The sequence below is a fragment of the Coffea arabica genome, chromosome 3e (assembly GCF_036785885.1).
Source record: "Coffea arabica cultivar ET-39 chromosome 3e, Coffea Arabica ET-39 HiFi, whole genome shotgun sequence".
In the NCBI taxonomy this organism is placed as follows: Eukaryota; Viridiplantae; Streptophyta; class Magnoliopsida; order Gentianales; family Rubiaceae; genus Coffea; species Coffea arabica.
The window spans coordinates 21,518,709-21,537,413 of record NC_092315.1 but is presented as its reverse complement, the minus strand read 5'-3'; the positions used below and the strand labels follow the sequence as shown (position 1 = coordinate 21,537,413).

The 18,705-nt window shown below is 35.5% G+C and overlaps 1 protein-coding gene across 5 annotated transcripts; it reads left to right on the top strand.

Annotated features, from left to right (window-relative positions):
• The first annotated feature begins 1,101 nt into the window (after positions 1-1,101).
• Positions 1,102-17,972, top strand: LOC140038242 (ribonuclease J-like). Of its 5 annotated transcripts, none has more exons than XM_072083330.1 (17): positions 1,102-1,481; positions 1,978-2,212; positions 2,552-2,661; positions 3,500-3,556; positions 4,367-4,581; positions 4,657-4,734; positions 7,385-7,567; positions 7,641-7,721; positions 8,238-8,303; positions 8,409-8,501; positions 12,079-12,204; positions 12,597-12,710; positions 13,113-13,208; positions 13,366-13,463; positions 13,546-14,000; positions 14,766-15,220; positions 17,422-17,972. In XM_072083330.1, exons 1-17 carry the CDS (start codon positions 1,346-1,348, stop codon positions 17,497-17,499), a joined length of 2,676 nt encoding a protein of 891 aa, XP_071939431.1. In that variant the 5' UTR covers positions 1,102-1,345; the 3' UTR covers positions 17,500-17,972. The 5 variants fall into 5 exon arrangements, with proteins under 5 accessions (XP_071939431.1, XP_071939433.1, XP_071939432.1 ...); XM_072083332.1 differs by having other exon boundaries at positions 2,552-2,675; positions 4,390-4,581; XM_072083331.1 differs by having other exon boundaries at positions 17,218-17,515.
• The last annotated feature ends 733 nt before the right edge of the window (positions 17,973-18,705 follow it).

Sequence of the window (18,705 nt, the reverse complement as noted above, 5' to 3'; positions counted from 1 at the left end):
TATATGTGAGGGAAAAAGGTGATAGGGAAATATGATCACGGAAAACGATAATATTTTCCGACGGAAACAAGCAATCCAAACAAGGCTTAAGAGTTTTGAGGTGTTATCTTACTTCCAAGAGATGAAGACCAAATCACTAGAGTTTAAACTCTAAACCACCAAGGTTCCTTCCTCCTTCAAATCTTCCTTCAAACTTGAGTGATGTTCCAAGAAAAGGAGCAAGTTTGGAGTGTGTTTTTCGAGCAAAAATGGAAGAAAAGCTAGCTGAAATTTTGGTAAGAAAGGGTGAAGGAAGGGTCGGCCAAGAGAGGATGGGAAGAAAGGGTTTGTGTGTGATGTTGGTGAAGTGATGGAATGAAAAGGTAGAAGTGACATAAAGGTACTTTAGTACAAAAAGTCAACAAATTAATAGTGGGCAATTAGTATTCCTATTTGAGATTAATTTAACTCGCTCACCTCTAATATTTCAATTAACTTTTCTTAGTCTACTATTGATCACTTTTAATTCTCCAAGACCACTGCACTCTCGGACCGAATTTTATCTCGAAAAACGTGTATTCACTATTTCTAATTAATCGAGCCGTAGAAAAATTAAATTTACTAGCAAACGTTTTTAAAAATATAAAATGGGATAGTGTTCAATGCAAATGAAATTAAAATGGGTGAAATAAATTAATTGGAGTAAACGAATAAATAAATAATTAAATAAGTCAGTAAAATAAATAAAAGTAAGTAAAATAAAATTCGAGTCCTCACATTTTCAGTTAATAGTGGGCGAAAATGGAGAGAAATGAAACTAAATTAATTAAAATTATTTTAAATTATTTTAAATGATGATTTTCTCTATTTTTTTAATAAATTAACAATTCATTGTTTCATTTCCTTCTTCAATTCAAACAAAAATTCAATTCTTTTCTTTTCCTCCATACTGAATCGAAATAAGATGAAAGGAAATCACTTTCCTCTACTCCTTTTTTTTTTAATCCATTGATATTCTTTTCTTTCCTTTTGTTTCCTTTCATCCAATCCAAACAGAGTCCTGATAATACGTATAAGTATAAATAGCCGAAAATGATACTCCTAAGAAAAAAGAATATAAATAAGATATTTTACCCATACTCTCTCTCTATCATATCTCTGTTCTTGTTCTCCATTTCCCGCCCCTATTAAGGCCCTCCAAACACTCTGAAGGCTCTCTCGTTAGGGTTTCAATTCAATTTCCCAAAACCTTCGTCCCAAATTCCAATTTCAGATCAAATACGCATTTCTAAATGCACTTTCATCAATAAAATTCTACTTATGTAGAAATTGAACAGGAAGAACTTACTTAATTTCGACTGAAAACATGGCTGCTATCAGTTTCAGTGCAGTTTCACTCTATCCTTATGCTCACAAGGGTTCTCTATTTCGAGCAGCTAACCCAAATCCTAGTAGACAATGCATTTCTTGCTGTGGACCTTCGCATTCTACTTCAACTATAGGTAATGAACTGTAAAATTTACAAGCAATGAAGTTCTTATCTTTTTGTCTTAATTTCAGTGAATATTTCCATAGGGTTTGTAATTTTTAGTGCTGTTAGCTCAGGATGAAGCAGTATTTGTTATGTTTTAGTTTGCCTTGCTCTATTTTCTTGTTGCGATTTTTATTTCTTGCTATTTTCTGTCTAATTAAGAAATTTGTGTTTTACCCTTTCTGTTATTGCATTTTATGCAAATAAGTGTTAAATTATTTAGTATGATAATGTCATTTAGGAAGAAAAGTTTGCAGAAAACAGAATTACTGGTTTTATTTGTTAAAATCGGAGATATAGAAAAGAGGAAAACACGAAATGTAACCACACTTGGGAAATTTTCAGTTTTTATTGCTTGGTTGTCCAATTTACATGTAGAGGATTTAGATACCTTTAAATTTTTATAAGGGTGTATTGATATATATATTTTTATGGGTGCATATCATAATTGCTTGGTTTTGTGTTAGGTTCACGTGGTGGGTCGAGAGAACCTCGTAAAAGATCTCGAGGAAGAGCCGAGGGACCTCGAAAAAGTATGGAAGATTCTGTTCAACGTAAGATGGAACAGTTCTATGAAGGTTCTGATGGCCCACCGTTGCGTGTTCTTCCAATTGGTGGTTTGGGAGAAATTGGAATGAATTGCATGCTTGTTGGAAATTTTGATCGGTATATTTTGATCGATGCTGGTGTGATGTTCCCTGGGTAAGTATCAGTAACTTGTTTTCATGCACCTCTCTTTGATTCTGTATCTTAGGAATTGCTTAAGCTGGACACATCAGCTGTGAAGGAGTACTTTGATAGTAAATTTGCTTCTTTTGTTGCACCTAGGCATGAAACCAATTTCCCTTTTCTTATTTTCTTGTGAACCCTCTGCAAAATGGGAATGGAGAGTTTTTACTCCCATCATACATTCCCTTAAAAGACCCCTTACATGAGAAATTAAAGTTTGTTTTTTCTTTGTGTTTTTTGGAGATTACCTTTTTTGTTACATGCATACTGAGAATTGATTTGAGTATGTACGGTTTTTTGCTATGCTTTCAGCTATGATGAGCTTGGCGTCCAGAAAATCATACCTGATACCACGTTTATCAAGAAATGGAGCCACAAAATTGAAGCAGTTGTAATAACCCATGGTCATGAAGACCACATTGGTGCGTTGCCTTGGGTAAAGATCTGTTCAGCTTCTTGAATTATTTCTGTGTTGTATTGGTCATTCAAATTTATAAACATTTCTGATTGTTTGAAATTCTTTTTTATTGCTCATTAAATGGACAAGTCTCTTTAAACTGAGACAGTTTTAAGAGAATAAACAATTAAATGTAGGGAATGCTATATGAAAGTAGTTTTTTTGTCTTAAGGTTGTCACTAAAGGTTCTCCCTTGCTGATTTACTTTGGTTTCTTCTAGTAATTTGAATGGTTAAATTGGTGAGGTTCCTTCATTGAATGTGGTTCTATTCTGAAGCAACATTAGCTTGAGGTACTTTTAGTTTTTCTATTGTGGTGGTCAGTATGGAGCTCATTTTTTTCACTGCCTGAGGCTGGTTAAGTAACTTGTTTCCTGTTGCAGTTCATCAAAGTTTCAAGACAAAGAAAACAAGTCGTTATTTAGTGCGTAACACATTAGTAGTACTATGCTCTTATGGAATGGAAAATGACAAATGCAATGCATGCAATTGGCTATACATAATCTCAGCTACTGGAATCAATTATTCATGAAAATTTCATTTCATTTAGAGTTCCAATAAACTGCTTCAAGTAGATAGTTGAAAATTTTAACTTAAATTGAAATACTTGAAACACTGCTAGGACTCATTCCCTGCTGAATTTAAGGGCAATAGTATCCTGAGTCAGGCTACATTCTCTTCATCTATCATTCTGTTCTCTTCCATTATACTTATTATCAATATTAGAAAATGATCCTCCTATGTAAACATGTCTATTTGATGACATAATTCTCTCTCATTCATCAGTTTTGTTTGCTGAAACAGGTAATTCCTGCTTTGGATGCAAGCACGCCTATATTTGCATCTTCCTTTACAATGGAGGTTTGTAACAGGAATTTTACAATTATGTGAAGTTTTCTTCTATTCAAACGCTTTATGTGTAAGTTGCCACACCTATGACATGAGATGCATAGATGTGGTTAGATGACCTTCAAGAATTGCTGCATCTCATTCATATATAGTTGTCCAGATAAGAAGATATGAGATATGTAAAATGTAAATGATTTTGCCGTTTTTCATAACGTTCATTCCACTTATGTGATCACATTGGATTGTATGAGCAATCCGGACTACCCTATATATGGTTGGTTTCTGTGCTTGTTATTTACCCATTTCTATGATAAAATCATAGCCCATGTACATGGGAACGTTATATACGATGTTCGCATGTTATTATGTATCTTGATTTACTTCTGGTTCTGATAACATGAGGACATTGCTTATTTGCCAAAGAATGCATGTACTTGTTGAAAAACCAATAAACAGAGTCCTGAAGCCTTATACCTCTATCTTCATCATAGCCTGTTAATAATCTGGTGCAAGAGAGGAGAAAAAAAAAACTGGCTACTTGTATTAGAAAAAATATCCTGTTATGAGAAGCACACTAGTCTTCTGAAAAGTAATCCTGTCTAATCCTGTTATTAAATCAAACATGCAATGCCAGTCTGATGTTGATTCCTGAATCTGCTGTTGCGATGCACATTGTATCACTTTTTGGCATTTCAAGATGCATAATATCATTTCATGAGTTGCACTATATCATAATAGTGCTTGTTAGTTTACTTCATGAGATGCATCATATCACATTGAAACCTAATGCTTTTAGTTTATGCTGGCTAATGTTAAATGCAGTAGCCTTTCCTGTTTTTGTGCAGCTTATCAAGAAGAGATTGAAGGAGTTTGGGATTTTTATTCCTTCTAGGCTCAAGATATTTAAAACAAAAATGAGATTTGTTGCTGGGCCATTTGAGGTGGAACCGATTAGGGTTACACATTCCATTCCAGATTGTTGTGGATTGGTTCTTCGCTGTGCTGATGGTACTATTCTTCACACAGGGGACTGGAAGGTATCTGTTTGGTGGATGTCTTTCTTTTCTTTCCGAATAGTTACGTTTGGTTAACAAGTTTATCAAATTCAACAGATTGATGAGACACCATTAGATGGGAAAGTATTTGACCGTGGAACTTTAGAAGAGCTTTCTAAAGAAGGAGTTACCTTGGTAAGCACTAGATTATCATTAAGCTCTTTTGTTTTTTGTTTTTTGTTTTATAGTTTAAGTTGATTCTACAGAATGCATGATATTTTTTTCCTCACTAGGCCATTTCTGAAACATTGAATGCACCTTAGAGCTTCAGATTTTGCGTTTCCATTGCTGAAAATATATAGCCGTTGGGTATCTAGGATTTAAAAATTCAAATTAGATGGGTAAGAAGGGGATATACAGTTGCTGTCGAAATTCTATCCTATCGGGACATTTGGACATTTTACTGGATTTCTATCTTTTTTTTTCCTGGTCTTCCTTGACCTAAAAACCTATCATCACTATTATTTTTCAATATTTTGGTACCTTTTAAGTTCAGTTCTAGTTTTTGAAAGTTTAAGTTCTTAGTTCCTATTTGCTGAACAAGTACCTATACTTAAAGCAAGTCAAATCAATGGATAAAATTGGAACCTATGGGAGATAATTAACTGAAGATGTCTTTATTTTTTTGGACTTCTTATCTTATATTTTCTGGGCATTCAGTTGATGTGATCATCATGTTTCTTAGTAAAAGATACATCAACCATTTATTGGTGATGAATAATATCAGTTCAATGTGCTAATTCAGTAGTATTACTTAGGCCTTGTTCTCACTTGCTTTAGATTTTGCAAAATCTGATATGGAAAGTGATTATAGAGAACAGTCAGAATCAGCAAAAGCTACTCTTCGGTTGATTATGGATTTTAGCTTTTTTGCTTATTAAAAAATCTATAATCTGAATACAAAAACAAAACGAGAACATCACAAAATTAATTATCTAAAATCACTAATTCATAATCAGCTAAAATAATGAACCGAGAACAAGCCCTTAATTAAGTGTATCCAATACCTAGGAGTACTTAAATTTTCTGGTATGAGCTTGTAGATATTTCTGAATGCCATATATTGATATATAACGGAGAGTTTCAGTTAATATTGGGGACAACTTAAATAAACCTAATGTCTATGTCATACAATAAACCTCTAATAGACTGCAGTCAAATCCAAATGTATGTATAAAGTATGAATCAATAGCAATTTTATCTAACAGGCTAACTTCTTACGATTTTTTGTTTTATTCAACAGTTGGATTACATACTAAATTTTTTTAAGAAGATCACTCTGGGGCACTCAAAGTTCTTAGTTTTGATAAATTATCGAGTTTCAGGATATTGGTAAAATTCTGGGCTGGCTTTGTATTTTCTTTTTTATTCCTTTTCCCTTCCTTTTTGTCCCCATCCTCCTCTAGTCCCTCTAGGGTTTACTTATCCATATATTTCTCTGCTTTCAGTCCCTTGAATGTTGCTGCTCTCCTTTTCATGACCTCCATCTCTTTATCCTTTCTGCTTACCTAACTCTCCTGTTCCTCCTGTATCATCCTCTCTACTTCATCTCTCCTCTTTTATTACCACTTCTTGCCATCTGGTGCAGCAGTGTCTGCTGCTCCTCCACTTTCCTTCTTTCTTCCTTGCTTCCTTGCTTCCATTCTTCATTTCCATATTATGACTCTTACACGCGGCACATGTCAGTTCGGCACAGCCCTGTTCACCAAGACCAGCACAGAGCTGCATAGATCACAGCCACAACCACAGTATCCGTCTTTATCACCATTCAACCAATAAGGCCATCACCGCCTATTGGGGTTCAACGCCACACTGGCACACACTCCCAAAACAGAGCTCCAACACTGCACCACTTCATCATAGCATATTCACATTGACAACCCATAGAAAGCACCCTGCACACACCTAAAAGCATCACTACAGCTTATCCTTTTCTTTTCTGTTGTTCCTTTTCTTTTCATTGTTCCCCTGCCCTCTTTCCTTTTCTACTGCTGGAAGAAGGCTCAACCAATGCTGAAATTCCTGTTTGCTCATCCTCTCTGTTCCTTGTGTCTTTTGTGACTCCTCTATGTTTTGTTTTCTCTCTTTTGATTTTTCTTGCTGGCATTCTCTCCATCGTTTGGCAAACATGCTATGTCTGAATAGTGGTAAATCTATGCAGGAAACCTAAGTGCAGAAAAATGAGGTATAGGAGAGAGAAAGTTGCTTCCTTGTGCATGTTAGTTTGACAAGAAATAAAATTAGGAGAAATAGGTGATTAGTGGTAATTATGATTCTTCTGTGTAACTGAATCTTTTTGAGCAAAACCTTGCAATTTTTGCAGGATATGAAATGTAGGAAAGCTTTGTAATGTGCAGGAGATTTTTATAATTCTCTCTTTAACCAAACACACACCATTGGAAAAGTAGCTTACCGCTAATACAACTCTCATGCTTTTCCTTACAACCAAACACTATGAATTAGATTTTTTGATTGTCTTCTTGCTTAGTCCTCAGTCAAAAACAGTAGGATACATCTGAAGTGGCACCTCCATGGAACGAAGAACAGAATTTTGATTTCACTAAGAAAGGTTTCAAAAAAGTTTTAATCATCCAAGAAATAATTTCAAAATCTAATGCCTAAAACTCTAATCATGTTCAAAGAGCACAAAATGAGAGCAATTCTTTTTTGTTGCCAGTAAAGCATGCCCGACAAAGTGGAGTGTTCAGCTATCAGGACTGATTAGCTACATTAACTGAGTGTCTGTCTTTATTGAAGTGAATTAACTGGGTCGATTCAATCGCAGATGATGAGTGATTCAACAAATGTACTCTCGCCTGGAAGGACACTTAGTGAGACTGTTGTAGCGGATGCATTGTTGCGTCGTATTTCAGCTGCTAAAGGCAGGGTTATCACTACCCAATTTGCATCAAATATTCATCGTCTCGGAAGTGTGAAAGCTGCAGCTGACTTGACCGGCAGAAAATTGGTAAGATCTCTAAGATTTTTTAGTCCTTGCCCATTACTTTGAGGGACAGACATAATTTTTATCAGCACATCAGGTTTTTGTTGGAATGGCATTGAGGACATATCTGGATGCTGCATGGAAAGATGGAAAGGCACCTATTGATCCATCAACACTGGTAATCACTTTATGACGCTTGTTTGTGTTACATTTGTTCTCCAGAGAAATGAAATATGAGCAATCCATATATGTGGTTTTCCATATTCTCTTTGATAGGATTAATTTTGCTTGTTTTGAAAAGACTCCAGGTTGCTTTTACACTACCAAGATGTCTTACATCAATATGTGAACATTTTTCGGTGAGCTTGCCTGAAAAAGTGAATTCTGATGTGCAGATGATTAGTGCCCCAAAAGTATTTAGTTGCTGATGTTGGTAATTAAATTGGACATGCATCACCTGCCAATCTTGACTCATGAATATACCTTTTGTAGTATCCAACATGTGTGGCCATTGCTGCCATTTGGTACTTTTTTTTTGTTGATGTGTTAGATTTTGGAGGTTAATATGATGATGCAAGAGTATGCGTTCAGTAATCATAGCTACCCCATCATCCTCCATCCTAATGCCTTATATCACCAATTTGATAATAAGAAACCGCTTTCTTGCTTTTCATACTGTACATGTGATGGATAGGTGAAAGTGGAAGACATTGATGCTTATTCACCCAAAGATTTACTCATTGTAACTACTGGCTCTCAAGTAAGTTACGTTGATTTTTTTTAGTTGTGATCATCCGTTAGTGACTTTTTATTGTTCATCCAAATTTCTGATGTAGCATTTGAGTAAGTGCACCTATTGTGTCAGGCAGAACCACGTGCTGCACTGAATCTTGCATCATATGGAAGTAGCCATTCACTCAAACTGACACAAGAGGATTTGATTTTGTATTCTGCTAAGGTAATTTTTCAGAGCTTGATTTGCTGGGCATGCAAGTTAGAGTTACTTTGAAAAGTATTTCTGCTTCTGATCTGATCAGATGATTTTGTCTTTTATAATTTCATAAATGTTTCTCGACCTCAAATTTGGAATGGTATTTTACTTCATCTTCTCTAAACCACATTATCTCAGTGGAATCTATAGGTTTGATCCTTCATTTGAAGCTACTTTTACTCATTTAGATATCTTGGGTCCGTTTGAATTGAAGATTTGTTGGAAATGTTTTTGTATCATTCACTCTAGCATTTTTGTTATCCAATGTATGTGAGATAAAACGGTGTTTAAGAAGATGAAAAGGTTGGGAGAATGATATATAAAAAAAAGGATTTTTCCAGAATAATTTGTTTGTATTGCATGCAACTGTTGCAATAATAGCAATTAGGTGCAAGGCATTGGATGATTTTCATTTTAAAGAGAAATTACTGTTTGGATCATATGTTTTAAAGTCTCGTATTATTTCATATACATTATTTGAAATGACTGACAAATTGTATAATTATAGCTTAAAAAATCCTCTTTTTACCACTTTTTCCTGATTTATGCCCGTCCAATTATAACCAATCCTGTCAAAGAAGATATGGGGTTGTACTCGGGGTTATTGCAATGCTACTACAGTCCTTGCAAATGAATATCTTGCAAGGAAAGGAAGAGCTAAGAGAAGACTAATAGATAGAGAAAGAAAAATAAATTGATGCAAAAGATATGGGAAAGTAAATAAGATCATTTGTCTATTTTGTAGGTTACTTAGTGATATATAAGAAAAAGAAAAAGCAGAAGGAACCAACCAAAAAAAAAAAAAAAGGAAAACCTCAAGTATCAACCTAATCTGAGGAAAAAGATTATGGAAGTCTTTCTGGAACTTTGAGTCCAATTGAAGGTATGGAAATCTCTCTGGAGCTTTTGGTTTCAATTTAAGGATATAGATGTGAATATATCTTTGCATAATTACCCAATTTGGGTGCCAGTGCCTTTTAACCCTATAATAAATCCACGCATCTTATGCCTACATGAAAGACAACCTGAGACTTGCATTTTGTTCGGTGCATAAACCATATCCAACATCCACATTCCACAATGACCCTAGCTAATGAGGAGACTCAGTGAAATATTATAAAGAGTCCACTGAATAGGTTATATTAAGTGCATTGCTCATGGAGAGAAGAAATTAACCGTACTATGTTTGTAGGAAATTATGGAAGTCTCTTTGGAGCTTGAATATCTATTTGAAGGATATAGATTAGCAGATGTATTTGCTTTTCAGCCACTTTGGGTGCCACTGTATTTTAATCCTCTAACTAATGTTCCAATAAATCATGTACATGCCTGACATACCTCAGAAATGTATTATGTTCAATGCCAAATTTTATCTAGCTTCCACCAGCCATAAGCACGCTAGCTGATGAGACTGGTGAGATATCATGAAAGATGGAGCTTTAAAGCAAACTAATGAAAATATTTCGTAGGCTAAATGAAAGTTCAGATAAACTGCATTTCTCATACACAGACTAACCATGAGTGATTGCCCTCCACTTGGCCTAAAAAAAATGTATCAGCACATATGCTTTTCTAGATGGTTGAAAATGTCTAAATAATATGATCAGAAAATAGGATGAGAGGAGATCTAAGAAATTTGATGCATGGAATTTATTGCTGTAATTTAAACTAATTGAAGTAATGACTTTGAGTGGTGAAAATAACTACACTATACAATTTGTGTCAAGTGCTTTTTGAAATTAAAGCAATCTTAAGGGAAAAGAAAGGAGGAGGAGGAAGAGGAAGTCTTAGTAACTAACTGAATTGCATGATACAAATTAAGAATGGGCTTTTGTACCTCTTCTTGGGAGTGGGATGAGATTTTGGGTAATTTGGACAGCATATCACTGGGAGATGTAGTATCAACTGTTCTATCTGCAGTTGCAATGATTTTACTAGATCCCCAAATAGAAAGACCGTAATACACTGAATTTAATAAAAGATGTTACAGCTAGTTTCCGGTTAACATTACCTAATAAAAGATGTCACTGCCAGTCTCTGTCAGACATACATTGATTGGAATTAAAAATGACACATTCTTGGTGATTTGCAGGGGAAACCTTTTGTGCAGTATAACAATAGAAATTCATTGATTTGGATACTTCAATTACAGATGTAGATATAGTAACATCTGTAGACAAGGAAGAATGTGAGGTTTTAGGAGACTATTATTGATATCTTCCTGGCAAAGATCAATTTGGAAGCTGTCCAACAAATGCTGATGAGGGCTTAAACAGGGATTTGATAGGAATGTGAAAGTGTGTCTGCATGGGAAACTGAACTGCCAAGGCATTGCTTTTATAGGCATCTAGATAGAAATGAGTAATTATGTGAAATATCTTCATGGTGGATATTTCAAATGTATTTCAGACCTGTGCTTTATACATGTTTAATGAGTCTTTCTAAGTTAAGGCATGTAAATAGTTTCCTTAGACTAATTAAATGAAAGAAACAAGTGATCAAAGTTTTAGTTGAGTGGAAACCCATGTGTTCTGGAGCTGTTTCTGCAAATCACCAATGAGATTTGCGTATGAAATGGTTGTAACTGTGGCTTAAGGTTTTAGTGGGGATTTAGGTAATATCAGGCTACAATCCTTGCAATCTTTACATTAAAAATCCTTGTGTCTTTTGTGTCTGAGCTTGCTTTGAAATGCTATTCTGAGTAATCAGATTATCTATATTTGTTCTAGATCTAAAACATTTTTTATTCTGATAACTGCTAATCTTCTTCTGGTAACAAAGTGAGCATGCAAAGGAAATCAATAAGAAGAAAAAGAAGGAAGAGGAGGCTTAGATATGGCAGATATCAACACATCCGTGGTGACATAAGTATCATAATAATATCATGAAGCGGCCGGTTTAATTAGAGAACGAATTCTTAAAGACACATTTTTTTTTTGTGAAAATCTCGGAAAATTGTCATTTCGTTGAGGGGTCATTATTATGGATGCGGTGTACTGGGAACCTAACTATACTAACTATGTCTGATGCGGCTTTCTTCGGTATAGCTATTGATGGAGCAACAGGGTTGATGTTGATTTGAGTTTAGTATATCTCGCAACGTGATGCAGTTTCAGAGTTGTTGAATGAATTACTCTGGCTAAGCAAACTTTTGAGTCATCTGTTCAAACTGGAGTATATGTACTCCTCCTTTCAACTTGAATCCTAATTTTGAGGGCAGTTTGTCACTTCCTCGGATGAAATTTGACATGAAAAAGTTATAGACTGTGTCAAAACATACCTTACATGTTGACATTGACCTTTTAGTCAATTTTTTGGTTCAGCGTTTCTGACTTAAGTTCCTTTTAAGATGTCGATTGCTTCAGATGACATGCTAGATGTTACCATCCCTTTTCAGATGTGTCTTTGTTTGCCTAGTATTTGTACAATGATGACCTGGTTGGATATTTAAATCGTCATGTTAAAGCTTTACTTTTTGTTAATCTTTCCGCAAGGTTCTGCTGTATATATTTGTGGTTTTCATTGTTTATATGATTTATTATAGGTTATACCTGGTAACGAAACTCGGGTGATGAAAATGCTTAATCGTATATCAGAAATAGGGTCAGCTATTGTGATGGGCAAGAATGAGTACTTGCACTCGTCTGGTCATGCTCATCGTGAAGAATTGGTAAGATGATCATCATGCAGAAATCTTTTTTTGCCTCTTTTTCTTAAAAAAAAAAAAATACTTTTGATACTGATCTAAGTCAGAGCACCTCATCTTTTATGTGCTGTCATTTTTTAGAGTTTGAGAAATGATTGTATCATTTGAGTTCCTTTTGATATGATTTGATACTAGGGATAGTTGTAATGAATTATATTAATATGATTGAGATGTAGTAAAGCATCGCAGGTCTTTGTCTTTTCATTTGTGATTTTTGTTCAACATTTTGGTAACTACGAGATTTGTGAATAACGTTGATAGCAATTACTGTATGTTCCTTTTTTAGTTTGTTCTATTAATATTGGACTTTAAACTTGTGTGGTCATGAAACACTGAATTGACTTTCGTTCTTGAAGGATGAAGTGCTTAAAATTGTGAAGCCACAACATTTTCTACCCATTCATGGGGAGCTTTTATTCCTAAAAGAGCATGAATTGTTGGGAAAATCAACTGGCATTCGGCATACTGTGGTAAGTAATGATTTTATTGTTGCTTAGCACTGTTCCTAGTGTTAGGTGATATTAACATCAAGAAGAAGGTTGCTTTCTACATAGTCTCTTGCACTGACAGCACAATTAACCATGGTCTTGCACTGACAGCACAATTAACCATGAGAACCATCCTCAGCAAATGTAACGGATTTTCGGTGATGGTTTGTTAGCCTAAGAAAATCCAGTCCTTGCACTTTTATAAGGTGGATGAAGGATCAAAAAGCTCTTGCAGGACTTGTAAAGAAATAGTCCTGTGACAGTAATTTTCTTCTAATGTAGTGCAGCTTGCTATGTGCCATTAACTGTTCTGTGTAGGCTTGGTGTGTACCTACTGTCGGGTAGCTTCATAGAGTCTGGTTAATGGCTATTTTATCAAATCAGGTCATAAAGAATGGAGAGATGCTTGGTGTCTCACACCTGAGGAACAGAAGAGTTCTATCTAATGGTTTCACTTCCCTGGGGAAAGAAAACCTACAGGTGGTTATCTCTTTCAAACCTGCTAACACATGTACGAACACACTGCAAAGCAAACAAATAGTTGCACCCTGTAATCAAAATGGATTTGCTTTTCAGTTTTCAGATAATCCAGATGTTTTAACAGTTAAGTTTTGCTTACATACTGTTGAAATTGCAGTTGATGTATAGTGATGGTGACAAAGCATTTGGGACATCTACCGAGCTTTGCATTGATGAGAGACTTAGGATAGCATCAGATGGTATTATAGTCATCAGGTAAACTGTGCAAGACACCTGAAAAGGCTTAATTTTCTTTAACTTGCAGTGGAAGATTGATAATTCTCATTTTTTCTTGCAGTATGGAAATTTTACGCCCCCAGGCTTCAAACAGTCTAACGGAGAAAACACTAAAAGGGAAGATAAAAATTACAACACGTTGCTTATGGCTTGACAAAGGAAAACTTTTAGATGCACTGCACAAAGCTGCACATGCTGCACTATCAAGTTGTCCTGTAAGCTCACCTCTGGTTCACATGGAGAGGACTGTTTCCGAAGTTCTGAGAAAAGTAGTTAGGAAATATAGTAGCAAAAGACCTGAAGTCATTGCAATAGCTTTAGAAAACCCAGCAGGAGTCCTAGCTGATGACATAAATGGAAAGCTATCGGAAAGGTCACGTGTGGGTTTAGGAATTTCAACATTGAGAAAAGCAGTTGATGGGCATCAAAGAAAGCGACGACCTAATGGGGCACAGGAGGTTGATGACAGTGACAGCCATGGACATTTAAGAAGCATCATGCAACAAGATTTAGAAGGTTTTGTTTCCTTTTCTGTTTTTCTTATCAAAGAAAGTGATGCATGTTCTGTCTACACAAGCTTTATGATTGGCTCTGCTCTCACACAGCATGTAGGAGGCATTTACTATTGTCAACTGTGAAAATCTAATGACATGTATATGTTAGTAAGAAGTACAATTCTCGTGAAGGAAAGGAAATAAAAGTGGTGTAAATGGTGAAACTTATGGCGGACAAATGAGTTAGCTTTATGCCAAGCTGAATGAAAGAACTGGAACACTGCTGCCAATTTCAAATGGTTTTGAAAAGGCTTATGTGTTGAGTTGAGGCGTACCATTGACGGCCAGATTTCGCTGCTTCATCTTTGTGTTTCTGGTCAACGTTTTCTGATAGCAATAGGCAGTCTAATCGTGGAAAGTGTCTTGTCAATCAACTTCATAAAAGTTGGCCCACCATCACTAGTATTTTTCTGCCGCTTTCTGCTATTTAGAGGTCTCTCTTCCTATGCTCGATTAGAAAGGCCAAGAATAAGAGACGGTTATAACAAGGACAAGATATGTTCAGCAATCTGAATAAATTTGACCATAAACTGCTTTTCTGGTTCTTATGCTTTTGCAGATATCTGCGCTCCATGTGCCTTTATGTGTTAAAGTTTATTTATAACTACTGTTTATCAACCTAGTGACCATGATATAGTACCAGACTAGCAGATTTGGTCATCTGTTCTCAATTCTTCTCAAATGATCTAAAGTTTCTTAACCTTTATTTGACTTTTGATGATTGCAGATAATGAGATGGATTTTGATAAACTGCTAACCAAGGATGAAGCTAATTCAGTTTCTACATCATCGGAGGCATTCTCTTCAAATGGTGCAGAATCAGACAACTTTTGGAAATCATTTGTACAAATACCAACAAACAATGTGTTGGAAGAAGGTAATACCAGCTTGCAGTTACAGAAGGAACACTATGAAAATTCAGAAATAGACAGCGGTGAACTTGATTCAGGCCTACCAAAATCGAAACTTAAGTCTTCCAAGTCTGTGAAACGAAACAAATGGAAGCCTGAAGAGATCAAAAAGCTAATTCGAATGCGTGGGGAACTTCATAACAGATTCCAAGTTGTCAAGGGTCGAATGGCTCTCTGGGAAGAAATATCTTCCAATTTGTTATCTGGTGGAATAAGTCGAAGCCCAGGACAATGCAAATCTCTGTGGGCATCTTTGGTTCAGAAATATGAGGTAGGTTTCAATCATGAAAACGTCCATCTGGATCATAGTTGGCTTACTTTCATAACATTGTCATTTTATTGTTATGCAAGGTGTCTATTTGTTGAGCACAAGTTGAACTGGCCCTAGCATCCTATACACTCTCTCCTTTTTCTACTCCCCCTTGCACCATTATTTCTTTCGTTATGTGCTGTTTTGCAAGTTTAGATGCTAGATATGTTTTTTACTGGAAAAGGATCAGAATACATGTCCTTATTCTACAGTTTGCTAGGGAAGTCAAAATGACATGAATTAGTGCTAATTGATATATCTTGAAAATCCTTATTTTTTGGAGAACATTATGAAAAGTGATAACACTGTACATCTTAAGTCTATGGAACACGATAGATATATTTGGATAAATTTTCTTTCAAATTTTTGTTTTTCAATTTTCTTTGAGACAATCACCAATGATGTTAATCATTCTGATAAAGCTGGTTTCCCTTGTAATACTGCGAATAGCCCCATAATTTAACTAAAGTAGCTAGGTGTCATATCTAAAATAGTTGACATGATTTTTAACCAGAACCATATGGGAGAATGAGATTTTTAACAATGAAATGTAAGAGTGAAAACAATAATACATAATATGTTCTTCAAAGGCTTAAGTTTTTTTTTTTTTGTTTTGGGAGGGGGGGGGGGGGTTGTCTTTGGCCTGTGTAATTGGAATAGGCTTTTTGCGGTTTCATTCCAGAATTGGGCACGTATGGATTTTGTAGGAATGAACATTCAGGGGAAATGAACTCTCCCAACATCTAATTGACACACCAAACTTTCAAATGGCACAAGAAATTGGAAATGCCTAACCAGGTTATTCCACCAGACTGAGGGATCCATTTTCATGTAGATTGTGTCAAAAGGAGGTCAAGTTTGAAATATTATCCTCATGTATTGTACATGCTCGTACCTGTATGCTTTTGTTGATTATGCACCTTCATAAAGTAGGAATTAGCTGTTTCTTGTGGTTCAGTATACTAGGATCATGTACTAGCCGTTTTTAAATGTTTTGAGATGCAACAAAACAGGAGATAGGAGCTTAGATGCAAAGAAACTCCTGCACTGGGGAATGAGTTGGTTAATTGGCTTTTTGCTTGTGGAATAGGAAGCCACATAAATGAATATAGTCTTTTCTGTTTGCTGCGCTAGTCAGCATGCTGGATATTGACTTTGTTCCTCATTATGATACCAAGTTTTATAACAACGGACATGTCTTCCCCATTATGGCTTAGGCCTTGCCTTAGGAAAAGTGTGGTATCTTGTCAAATCATTGTTTTGGAAATATTAGTAAATTTTTAATGTTTAATGAACTGAGAAAGTAATTCCAATAGCTCACACACATTTCTGTTGTTGGTGCTATTTAAGCATATACTTCTTCCTCTTTTAGTGTGTATGTAGGACATACTTGTGTGTACAATCATATGTCTACTGTATTTCCAGCAATTATTACCTATTCTCCTGTTGTAAAGTACCTTGTTGACTTCCAAACCTTTGATACAAGCTTCAAATGCTATTTGTGACATGTTGCACTTTCGGACTATAATCTCCAACCAAAAGTATTGGGGCTTTGTTAACATAATCATTCACATCGGCTGGAAATAAGATTGAAGCGAGCTTTGGTTCTGGCCAATGGTCAAAAATGAATTAAAGCAGTGCAGTTGCAAAGAATCAGTTGCATATTGCCCAGTGTTTGTCTGTTACTCTTCTTAACATATGTTTTGCTTAATGCCGTTGGAGTTGACTATTATCTTTGGAATAAAGATGAATGCAAGCACATATGTTTCAGAGGACTTCTAATAGCCCTTGTGCATCTTTGATGACATGAACACAATCTTTGTCAGACATTGATGCCCTTGTGCATCTTTATGTTTGTTTTTTTATTCTAGCATTGATGAGATTAATTACATTGTATTATATTGCAGCGCCATTTTTCCCAAGTTGTTGACAAGTACTTAATCTTTTGCCGTAAACAGGAAAGTAAGACTGATTCTAAAAGCCGGCAAAAGTGGCCTTACTTACATGACATGAACAAAATCTTTGTCAGACATTGATGCCCTTGTGCATCTTTATGTTTGTTTTTTTATTCTAGCATTGATGAGATTAATTACATTGTATTATATTGCAGCGCCATTTTTTCCCAAGTTGTTGACAAGTACTTAATTTTTTGCCGTAAACAGGAAAGTAAGACTGATTCTAAAAGCGGGGAAAAGTGGCCTTACTTTGATGACATGAACAAAATCTTTGTCAGACATTGATGTACCATTACCAAAATGATACTACAAGTGCTTGGATTTGTCACTGTTGGCAGCATTAAGATTTCATTGATGCAAGGTGAAGCCAAAGGTGCTTGCTTCTTGCGCATGTCCATTTTGAAGAGGTCAAGTTTTATTATGTAGCGAATGTCGGCCAATGTGCTGATGATTATGACACAGACAAAGGCAATGATTTTGTGACATGGGATCAAGTGTCATGGGTGCAAGACTGCACAGAGATATGTACTTTTTTGGTAGGCTTAAAGAGTTATAAGCATTAGATAGATTTGTAGAGCTCTTGTAGAGTCCTCCTGTGCGATGACACCGTTAATGTCATAGCAGACTCTTATCATAGGGCTATTAGTATGTGAGCTCTAAAGTCATGGGTTTATTGATGTATAAATAGGATTTATCTTATTAATAATTAGTTATTTTAATTAATTAAATAAAGTCAATGGAATAAACTTATAATCTTATATTTAGATAAATGTAATCATAAGGGTTGTGGTAATAAGATATATTTAACTAGCATTTATTCTTAAATATCATTACTCATACTATTAATCTCATAGATCGCAAGCTTGTGAATCAGTTCTTTGCAATTTTTAGCGTTCTACAAAATCGTTTAAAAGTGTTTGGACATACTAAGCTTGTTCTTTGTGAGTGAAATGATGTCGTCTGTGTGTAGTACAATTGTCAAAGAGGCTTGGAATGAAGTGAAACTAGAGCAATTGTAAACAATATTACTTTTGTAATCGAGAGGTTTTGCTTTTGAATTTTTTTTTTTTTTTTGGCTTTAACCATTACAAATAAAGAAGCCTTAGTTGTAAAGCATGGTTGGAGCTTTGCTACCACAGGGGGGGGGGGGGTAAAAATTCAGCACCTTGTTGTTTCTCCACCACTTCATCTTAACATTCGTTTTTTTTTTGAATCAAGCGTCAACAATTTAAATCTATACTTACTCTTGCTCCTATATCAGGGAGAAGGGGATAGACTTAACTGAGATCGGTAGGAACCAAAAGGACTAAGTCACCTCTGGACCAAACTCAATATTTCATGAAAGTGATAGGGCAAGATCATTTAAATCCTTTAGATTCAGTCCATCTTGCGGATCATTGATATTGTTATCGAAAGCTCTTGTGCCATCAATAGTCTGGCTGTGCTTGTTCAGCTAGTTCTCCTTGATGCCATTATTTGAAGGTGATACCG

Bases quoted from the DNA above. Each gene is read 5' to 3' on its own strand.
- LOC140038242 (XM_072083330.1), top strand. From the start codon at position 1,346: ATGGCTGCTATCAGTTTCAGTGCAGTTTCACTCTATCCTTATGCTCAC. The intron at 12,205-12,596 runs GTAAGATGATCA...TCGTTCTTGAAG, and splicing joins ATGCTCATCGTGAAGAATTG to GATGAAGTGCTTAAAATTGT. The intron at 13,464-13,545 runs GTAAACTGTGCA...TTTTTCTTGCAG, and splicing joins GATGGTATTATAGTCATCAG to TATGGAAATTTTACGCCCCC.